The sequence below is a fragment of the Hippocampus guttulatus genome, chromosome 16, assembly GCF_054856545.1.
Source record: "Hippocampus guttulatus isolate MCC_2025c chromosome 16, RoL_Hgut_1.0, whole genome shotgun sequence".
In the NCBI taxonomy this organism is placed as follows: Eukaryota; Metazoa; Chordata; class Actinopteri; order Syngnathiformes; family Syngnathidae; genus Hippocampus; species Hippocampus guttulatus.
In genome coordinates, this window is record NC_141276.1 from 447,287 (window position 1) to 457,662 (window position 10,376).

The window sequence follows — 10,376 nt, forward strand, 5'->3', positions numbered from 1 at the left end:
GTCCCTTCTCCACAATGTTGGAGGTAATTTCCTCTCTCTGTCACTGCTTCTCTGAGACTTTTGTTCCTGATCGCGGGAGAGTTACAAACTTATTTGGTTTGAGAGCGATAGGCCTTGATATGGGAGCTGAAACCCCATGCTGACCCCCCCCCCTCCCCGTCTCAAATCATATTCTGCATTTTGAAATGAATGGAAACGCCCCCTCCCCATGAACGAGAATGCTTGTCAATGGCAGTGAGTGAGTTAATAAGGGAAGAAATAGCCCTGGAGATGTTTGCACTTGCTACAAACGTCGAGCGCTAAGAATGAGAGCGTTTGCGCATCCCGATTGAAGGCTTCGCGGGGTCGCTAATGCTGGTTTGCCCGCCTTGGCCACCACAAGTCTCGATTATACACTCATGCAGAAACAAACGAAGCGGTGGACGGCGATTTTACAGTCGAACCTCTTCTTTTATCCTAAATTCCATGTTCACGTTTTCTATAAACGCTCCGACTGTATTGTCGACCGTAGCAGGCGGCCATTTTATCGGAAAGGGTGACAAGGAACTACCGTCGGAAGGTCCGCATTCGTTCTGTGCCTCGAGGCACGTCGGTAGCGGGATCGAGCGTAGCCACAGAGCGCCGCTCGCGCAATGTTTGCTTTTTCCTCGGCGGGCTTTGAGCCGTGCCAAGTGACAAGCAAATAATAAGGCGGCGCGAGCAAACCCCTCCGCGGTGAGCAACAAATTCAGCAGTCGGCATCCCTAATGTGGCAGAATGACAGACGCTCGGTACGAGCCGCCGCCATTATCAGAACCCGTCAGGCCATTGTTGGGCAAAGGGCGAATGCCAAAAGCCCCCGCTTGCACTTCATTTGATGACATTTCCACGATGAACTACGTCGAGAGTTTTGCTGCTCGGCTAAGCCAATTAAAGGGCCTCCCAAAGGCTAAGAAGTGTTGACGGCGCAGCGGCCGTATTGTTCCTCCGCAATTAGGGGGATGGCAATCATTTGTCACCCTTAAACAAGTCGGGAGCACCGCTTCCTTTTCGGATGCATTCCAGCCACCCCCCCCGCCCCCTTTCTTTTCATTCATTCATTTGTGACTTTTGGCGCTCTGTAGCGGTGACATGCAATGATGAGAAATCCCATTCAACTCCAAATGTGGATAAATCTGCCACACCGCCGTAAGCCATCATCAAGAGATCGGTGGCGTTTGCCCGCAGTCATCAATGGCTACCGTACAGCAACATCGTGAGGCGGTGTAACCGCGGTACATTATAGAACGGCGAGTTGCCAGCAAGTCTGGAAGCTCCAGCGTCATGTCTGAAATCAGGCTGGGGTGGTCTATTTGTAGGCGTGCAAGCGCGTTCTATGACTCGGGCTCGGGTTCCTGCGGGCGTGGGCGCGTTTGTCATCAGTCTTTGTTGGAACGGGGGGGGGGGGGGGGTGCCTCTCATTCCATTCAAACTGGATTCCATTTCTCTTGATGGAGCGGTATAATTTTTGCACCCATTGATCCACCCCCCCCCCCTCCCCCCTCCCCCATCTGGCCGCGGGTGCGTTCGCCAGCCCGTCGGCGTGCGTCATCGTGTACAAGAATGATGATCCGCTGCCTGCATTAGAGGGGGGCAGTTTTAATCACGGGCGGATTGCGAGTGTTTTAAACAAAAGCTTTTTTGGTGTGTAAGCACGGTGGATTATCATAAGATTTACAGATTTGGAAATGGCCGACAGCCGTCAGGCGGCATAATAACGCCGGTCCAGAAAATGATGGCGGCAGCCGCTTGGCAGCACGTCGATGCGGCTATCGAGATTAAAGCTCAATAGACGGGAACATAAGCGCCGCCGAACATGCGCGCGCGCACTCGCCGCTTGGCAAAGGGATGATTGGAGGTTCGAGGAGAGATTTTTTTGCCCCGTGAGCAAAAATTCAACATACAAGCATGGTATGGCGGTAGCGAACTCAACTCAAAGCGGATGACGAAGAATTCTCCAAAAGGGGCTTTGTTGCCACTCCCAGTTGAAGTTTACCGTCAAAGCAAACATCAAACTAAGACGGTTCTGTGTGTATTTCGAGGGAAACGCACAACTTTGTCTTCTGCGAGCTTAATTCTGAAAAGCATCGATAGCCGCGGTGTTACGCCGGATATTTGAACACGTGGAGCGGCAGACGGCACGCGACAACAAGCATACAAGCGGGCATACGCCGGATATGTTTTACGTTCGGAGAAAAAGGCCCAATACTCCGACGGCCGACTGAGTCACTGGCACGAGTTGTGACGGTCCCGTTTTATGCTAGCAACCATCATGGAGGAATGCAGCAAAAGGGCAAGAACTGAACTCCAACTAGAAAACACACTTGCAGAGCTCGTCAGGAACCCACCGGACTGCTCAGTGTAGTCAACTTCACGTGAGGCAGCTTTCAAAGCCAAAGGCAACTTGAATTGCATCAGCGCTGCTGTTCGGGTGAGCGACGCCGCTTCGCCGTCCTCGTGTCAACAATCGCGGCTATGGACGGAGATGGTCACGGCCCTTCGTCCCGAAGGGAAAACATTTATGGCCTGCGAGTGTTTTTCACCCAAATATCTCCTCAAATGAGGACTCGGCGACCGCGTCGCGTATGTCGGTCCCAAATTCTGGTGAGGCCGCCCGCGTACGGATGGAACTCGGTCGCCAACCCAGACCCGTGACGGATGATGGAGTGATCAAGTTATTCTGCGTTTCCCACAACGAGTCAGGCGACCCACCCGCCTGCCCTCACGTCTCATCGCCGGCACGTGGACGAGGGAGGGGGACTTGAGGAGTCTCACAATGGCCCGCCGCGAGGCGCTTAAGACAAGACAAACATGGCGGCAGACACGGCCGCAAGCTGCAGGAAAACGAGCGCGTGCCACCTCAGGCTCTTGGGGGGGGGGAGCGCGCCGCCCCTGGGGTGCCTCATTTTTGCCATCCCCGCTCCCAAGGAAGGAGGTCTCGCTGACTCGACGCGTCGCCATTTTGCATCGCCCCCGACCGAGGAAGAGATCTGCGCACCTCTGAAGCAGATAAGATCTTTGCGACTGAAGCGGAATAGTGAAGGTCTCTCGGCGGAAGTCGTGACAGCGTGAGCACGGAGGGAATCCTTCTGCCGGGAAGGACCAGACGGAGAGCCGAACGGCAAAGGGGGGGGGGGGGGCATGCGAGCCAACCGAAAGGATGCGAAACCGATGCGTTTTATGGGGAAGAAGGCAAAACCCTGTCAAGTAGCTCAGAGGCACGCAACAGTTCCTCACTGGCGTGTTACCTTTGAAAATAAAAAAAGGGGGGGAGGAGGAAAGGATGGTAATAACGGCGAGAGGAACTGTGCCCTGAATATAAAAGAGACGCCCGAGACTCCTTTCGGAGAAGGTTGGGAGCGCTTTGGAGCCGTGCGACCTGCTCAAAGACAAACAAGCAAAGGGATTATGCTGCTTTTAGCGGCGGCAAAGAAAACCAGGGGAGGGCACAGACAAGCCAGCTCTTGTCCGAACGGACTAATATATGCCGCGGCCGGCTCATAAAAGAAATGCGCGGCCGTCTCGTAGGTCTGGCACAATTGCCCTTCCCGTTCAAGGCATCGCGTAGAACAGGCGCCGGCGCTTCGGTGCCGCAAACTCCCGATTCTATTTGGAATACGGGGCGCTTCTTCTCTTCTCGCGTGCTGCCCCAAAGGCCATTTCATGACCTCTCGCGGTTGGTCTCGCACATTCCCATCCACTGCCCGTGCGTAACGTCGTCGTTGATTCCGCGGCGCCTTGCTTCGAGATTGCTCGTCGGGCAAAAGCCAATATCGTTTTCAAATAATAGCCCCCGCTTCGCTCGCCCGCAGTTGTACGCGCGCAATATTCCGGCCGCTTGCGCGAGGCCATTAAGGTGGCCTCTGGGCAGAAAGCGAGGCCGCATCTACCATCGGAGCGACGCTTTATTGAGCTTTCTCGCTGAGAAACGGCTTTGTGGCCTTTATACATCTCACGTGAGCAAAAAAGCAAAACATTCTTTGAAGCGATCAAGGAATCGAATGTCGGCATTGTAAAACAGGCTGTGAATTTGATTTTAGGAAGGGGGGGGGGAAATCTTCTTCCACCGATGAATGAGCGCGCTCAGTGGCCGCTTCATTTGGTCCAGCTCCCCTCAAATTCGGGGCTCAACGACATTTAATAGCGAGAGCGGCGTTGGTTTTGGCTCATCTGGTTGGTGACGCGGGAGGGGCGAAATATTAGGGAGACCTCAGGGAGTGATGCGGCGCACTCGTCTTTCGAAAGCTCTTTGGGATTTGTGCCCTTTTTGCATTCAATCGCAGCTCATTACATCGGGCAGCTGTGCGAGCAATTCGGTGCAGTCTTGCCTGGCACGAGCGGCATTCCAAACTTCATTGTATCCGGCGAAGCACTTTCATTTTAAAAAAGCAAAACGAAAAAGAAAAAAATGGCAGATTTTACCTTGAGCCCGGGCGCAGGAGCACATCGCCGAGAGCAGAATCCAACAGGAGATCCGCACCTTCCTGACCCGTCCAGACGCCGCCATGGTCCGACGCCGCCGCGACTCCACTGCCGCCGCCGCCGCCGCCGTCCAGCCCCCGGCGCGCTCGCTTCCGCGTCCCCACTCGGGAAACATGTTGCTCCGGGGCACGCACGCGCTCGCCGGGGAGAGAGAGAGAGAGAGAGACAAGCGTCCCGGTTGGTGCTTCTGTTTCTGTCGCTTGATGCCGCTGCGCCGTCGCCGTCGCAGCCGCCGCTGTTGCTCGCGTTGTGTGCGTCAGACTGGCGATGAGGGAGACGGAACCGGCTTGCGCGCGCAGGCGCACGCGCACGCGTCCGCGCTCAAGGTAATTTCAGAGCCAGGTGCGACGTATCGTGACGGGCGGCACAAATGCGGTTCCGAGAGGTACAATCAACACGGACATCCACCCGACGCCAGCGCAAGTCGCCGCCGCCCGCAAAAACATCCTCCTCGCGTTCAATTCAAACGGCCCGCATTTGACAACGTTTCACTTGAAGACCGGATCTGCGCCATCCCGCTCGTCGTACTTTCTGTGACGTCTTGTAACGTTCAAACTTGGCTGCTGAAGGCGGGGCGACGCGGGAGTCGCCATCACGTGAACTGAAACGTAGTCGTTCGATTGTGCTCGTAAGTGTCCGCTTCCAACTTGAGGTGAAGATCGACGAGTTTCCTTCCATTTCTCTGGGCCGACAATACGTCATCGTGCACTCGGATGGGCTGGAGCCAGGTGCGTTTCATGACGGTCGCATAGGACAGCCGCTACTGCCCCCAAGCGGAAGACGCGGGTATTAATCCTCCTTCCTCTGACACGGACTGTCGCGGTTGAGTTTGGAATACGAGGAGAGAGGGAAAAAAAAAACGGAGACTCTTTGCAAACATTTTTAAAGCCTTCGATGATCAAACAATGATTGCGCGCAGCGGCGAAAGCTCCGCTGTATTTGCAGAGATGCTACGGGAGTAATGGCCGGAACCGCCAAAGCGTCAGAAAGCAGCCGAATTCAAAAGGAGCCCGTCAGAATCCGCCAAGAGGGCGAAGGAAGGAAAGCTTGCACTTGGAAAAAAAATGCCGGAGCGAGGCGAGCACGACGGCCTCGTCGTTTCGGTTTTAGCTTCGTTTGAGTGGCCGGGCCGTCGGGCCGACTCGGCCGGGCTGGGCCGAGGCCCGACCGCAACCTTTTGAGGACAAGCGCCGATAGGAAACGGGTGCGCGAACGAGGCGTTGACAAACAACAACCAAAGCAAACGCACACATCCGCAAGATGAGCGGCCTATTTTGACTTGTTGGCTTTTCACGCTGCTTAATTCCCACCCGAGGGTGACAAAGTCCCAAAATAAATCCCGTCCGCCTCTCGTTGCCATTTGCGTTCTTCCTTTGCGTTTTCCTGGCTGCGTTCTTATCGTTTTCACAGGATTGCCGGTCAGCGGCTGGCAGCAAGCGGCGACCGGAGGACAACAAACAAAAACGTCCGATGTCGGAGAAACCCTCCGATGGTCACAAACGGAACGCCGCCACGACTCAAATGAATCGCATCCGTCCATCTCTTTTCAGTCACTCTGGACGTTTTCCCGAGTTCAACTTTAATCTGATCTTCCGCGATCGACCGACCGCAAGTCATTTTGCCTCCTTGGTTTGCCACTTGGCGGCCTTTGGAAATGTTGAGGTCATTAACCCACCCGCGCCCCCCCCCCCCCCTGCGCAAAACGGAATAGGATGGCATTATAAAAAAAAGACGCTCAAGATTAGGTGGGATCAAAAGCAGATCGATGTATTTATAGAAATGCCAGCCCTCTCTTACGATTTCACGCCGGTCTCAACTTGCGCATTCCTTCCCGGTGGAAGTCACCTTTGTGGAAGATGCTGCTGCGGGGGGGGGGCAGAAAAGATGCTGGAATCTCATTCAGGGGTGTGGGGGGGGGGGGGGATCTCAGTGAACCTCCTGCCGTTTGTTCTTGATGGCAGGGCGACCCTCTGGGCGCAAGATTTCAAAAGCGAACGGAACTTCAAATCATACGCGAGCCCGTTGGATCGAGTTGACTCGACTTGCTCGGCGCAGTTGTCGGGAGCGCTTCGGCTTGACAGTCTTCTTTGCTTCTGGGCCAGTCGTCCTCGCGAGGCGGCCTATTGATTTTCATCGGGCCGCACGAAAGTCAGCCGCCAAGCACGTCCGCCCCGCACTCGGCGGCCAGAGAAAGCGAAATCTTTGGTCTTTGGCAGGCGCCTCACGTCCGCCGCCATTTAACACCCGAGTGGCAAAGCCGCACAAGGTTAACAAAGCCAGACGTCATTTTCATTAGGAGGAGCCACTCGAGTTCATCACGGAGAGCTCCGGTGAAGTGATTATGCCCCCCACCCCCCAAAAAAAACGTAATTAGCGTCATTGTGACGTCAGGCGGACACGGAGGGCTTTGGAATGGCGGCGGCTGCGGCGACTTCAGTCCTTCGGTCGCATGCGGCGCGCGCTCAGACTTTTTACCCGGCCACCCTGATTCGATGCGGAGCCAAGAAGCAAGAAGCAATCGCGCGCCCCGCAATCCATCAAAGGCGAGCCCAGCCGTCCCGGTCGCCACCGCGGATGCGGAGCTTTCCACAATTGGGATACGTGACGCGAGGCGGTTTCCCGTGACGTATAACATCTCCTCCTTCGCCGGAGCGCCGGTCCTTCTGACGAACGGGCGAGGGCACGGACCGGATGCCGAGCGAGCCGCAGTCGGGCAGGTCTTCCCCCTTAAAAAAAAGGAAAACAAAAACCCTTTCGGCGGCGTTCGATTGGCCGTCACGTATGCAAGGTGGTGGCGGACCCCAAAGAGCAGGCGGGAGGGAGGAGCGGGTTGCACTTGATGAATTGTCTGAAAAGAGAAAAGTAAATCCAAAACAAAGTCCCAAGAACAAAACGAATCCAAAGTAACAAACAAAACCGTGGCAGAAGCTAAAACCTCAATAACAGAAACATGAGCCAAACAAACCTGACAGGACATGACAGTGGCCAAGAGCAAACAATGACCCGACGCCGAGTGTTCGGGTGCGAGTCCTTTTATACAACTAATAATGACATAACGACCAACAGGTGTGCAGCTGCGGGGGGAGCCCTACAGTGCCACCCGGTGGTCACAAGCAGAATCACGACGGTATCTTTCATGCCATGTATTTGGCGCTTTTCAAGACCTCTGACGGCGCCGTACGTCAAGACGCAGACGCCGGTCACGGCGCGCTGACACCGGAAGGCTGCGCAAATGCGCTCTTGGTTTCGGCGCCTTTTTTTGTTTCTGAAGGAAGTTTTTCATTCCAGGGAAACAAGTTGAGGTGGAATTGCAATTCTCAAGGACGACATCGTCCGTGATGAGATGGAGTGGCCAAACGGAAAAAAAAAACGACAAGAAGAATGCGCACAACCTCGTAGCAACGGCTAATCAATAACGGGACCTTGGCGAGGTGTCGGACGGAAAGGTGGGGTCAACTCGGGTCAGGTTCACAACAGAATGCGATGCGAAGCGAACAAAGAACACGCCGCCACAAATCTATGGCCGCATCTGTAAATTTCCCCAGTGGGGGACAAATAAAGGATATCTTATCTTACTTATCTTATCTTATTTAACGCCGCGTTCACCGTCTCCCGTCGTCACGGGGTTTTGGAAGAATCCATCGGAGGGGGAGAAAGTCTCACGACGTGCCGAGAGAGCCGATCCTCGATCGGCTCTTTGTTTCCAATGGGCCGAGCCGGTGCGCAAGTGGGTTGGGCACCATTTTGAGGGGGGGGGGACACTCGGCGAGCAGCTTTCCGCTCCTGCCGCACGTCAAGCGCTTGGACACATCGCCGATAGCCAATAGAGCTCTGGAAAATGTTTTGAAAACGCCCGAAGCGCGGCCACGCGGGAGCAAGAGGATTCAATGCGGGCCTTTCGGCTCCAGCGGTCGAGGAGAAGCAAAAGGAGACGCGGGGGGGGCTCCTCCGGTCATACCGTCTGCGGGGAGTGAGACGTGGTTGCGCCCAACCCAAACCGCAACTTGATTTGACTTCTCCACATCCGGAGCGCTTCGTTCTCATCTTCTCGCATTTGAAAGAAGAAATGCTGAGCGATGGCCGACCGCAACGCTTTTGAAAGAGCCTTTGTCTCGCTGCGTATTTTTGGTGGAGTCACGCAACGGACGTGAACTTTTGAGCTCGTCGCGCCTTTCCGAGGGGAACAACTCGGCGTACTCTGAGCCGATCCCGAGACCCGTCACGCGGCGGGCCCGTGACGTCAAAGCGGAGCGGGGGCGAGGCCTCGGGGGGTCCGACGCGCGTTTGCGGAGCTCCTCGGAAGGACTTCTTCCAGACAGGGATTTCCTCGGTTCGGTATCTCCTCTGCCGGCGTCCGAGTTGAAGCGGCGGCGCCGTGGGCTCGCGGCAGCCGGAGGAGGGAGACCACGCGCGGCGCGACCGCGGGTTCCGCTCGGACCGCTGCTGCGACGTCTGCTGCCGGCTCCGCGTCAACGCGTCTTCCGTCTTGTGTTGGGGAGACTGCGGCTACAAATTCTTCACCCGCTGCTTTGGCCTGGCGCGGAACTGCCGCTGGCTTCCGACCACCCGGCGGAGCCCAACGTCAGCGTGAGTTATTCGTCCACGGCCGTCCTTCGAGCCTCATTGGCGGGACGGCGGGAGGGCGGTCACGCGCCGGCTTCGAACCTGGTTTTTCATGGACGGTCTGCCGTCCTGGCAGAACTGCAAATGATGAGATGGCCACAAATACTCCCTTTACTTGGCATTTTTGTCTGTCGGAGTGCCGGGTGGCACGAGCGTGCACTCCAACTCTGCCAAGGCGAGACCCTCCGCCACGGCTGAAGGTGTTTGTTTTTTTCTCCCCCCCCCGTCCCCCCCAGTTGGAGCGACGCCTGACCGAGGAGCCAACGGGCAGCCCGCCGTCAAGGAGCCACCGTGAGTTGGGATCCACGCGTGGATCTGCGAGGCCGAGGCCCGAGACCACGTCCACTTGATTTGCTCGTGAATGCGCGGCGAACAAGCGAGGTCCCCGCACGCCAACAACTCCCCCCCCATAGAAGATCGCCGTTCATGTCATATTTTGCCTCTCGGTGGCGGTGCAAGCAGGATGTGTGTGTGTGTGTGTGTGGCGCTATTCCCGGAAGAGCGGCATTTGCAATCGGCCCCGTCTCATCGCAGCTATTCCGGCTAAATAAAGGCTGCCGAACAAAAGCGTCTCTATCTCTTCATCTTAAGCTCCGCATCGACACTCTCCCGCCCTGAAGGGTTATACCCGTGGCTGTCGAAGGTCCTTTGTCGCCCTTGGTTTCAAGGGCGCACTTTTGCTCGACGGTGCCCAAACGACGCCGACGTCCTGGCTGGCGGGCGGCGCTTCAGCGCACTCCTTCTGCGGTCAGAAAGACAATGAATGAACGGACGCAACCATCTCATTGGCTGGCGTTCAATGTTTGTTCGTTTCCCCTGGAGGTAAGAGTTGCTGCGGTGAAATGATGACAGTTGATCACGTGCAAGAAAGTCGCTCGGTGATTGAGGCTCGTCGTGTCCCCGCATCAAAACGTGATAGGACAAACTAAACAAAAAAGAAGATGGCGGAGATGCCTTTCGTCCCTAAATATACTCTTCGCTGTCTCGATTCAATCCGTCTACGCTCGAGATCTTTTTTTTTTTCTTCCTTATCTTCATACCTTTTGTGAATTTTGGAAGAAACACCCAATTTCCCTTCTCGCAGCTGGGGAACAGACTATTTCGGGAGGACGCAAGAGAAGGGGGATGCGTGCGATCTTTTCCGAGTTTGTCAAAACGTTCCCCGCCGTGGGCTGCGCTTTTATCATATCGCACAAAACGGTTTGGTTTTCTTTCACTGACACGGCGCGACTGAATTTTCGTTCTCCTTGTGG

At 55.7% G+C, this 10,376-nt stretch overlaps 1 protein-coding gene across 2 annotated transcripts in view; it reads right to left on the reverse strand.

Moving 5' to 3' along the window:
• LOC147192250 (protein sidekick-2-like) overlaps nt 1–6,166 on the reverse strand; it is a 50,852-nt gene extending 44,686 nt beyond the window's left edge. The window contains exon 1 of one of the 2 annotated variants that reach the window (XM_086133971.1): nt 4,441–6,166. In XM_086133971.1, the coding sequence (XP_085990097.1) occupies nt 4,441–4,615 (175 nt within the window). In that variant the 5' untranslated portion in view covers nt 4,616–6,166. The remainder of the gene's footprint in view (nt 1–4,440) is intronic. The other variant, XM_086133972.1, reaches the window with a different exon arrangement.
• Between the last annotated feature and the right edge of the window lie 4,210 nt (nt 6,167–10,376).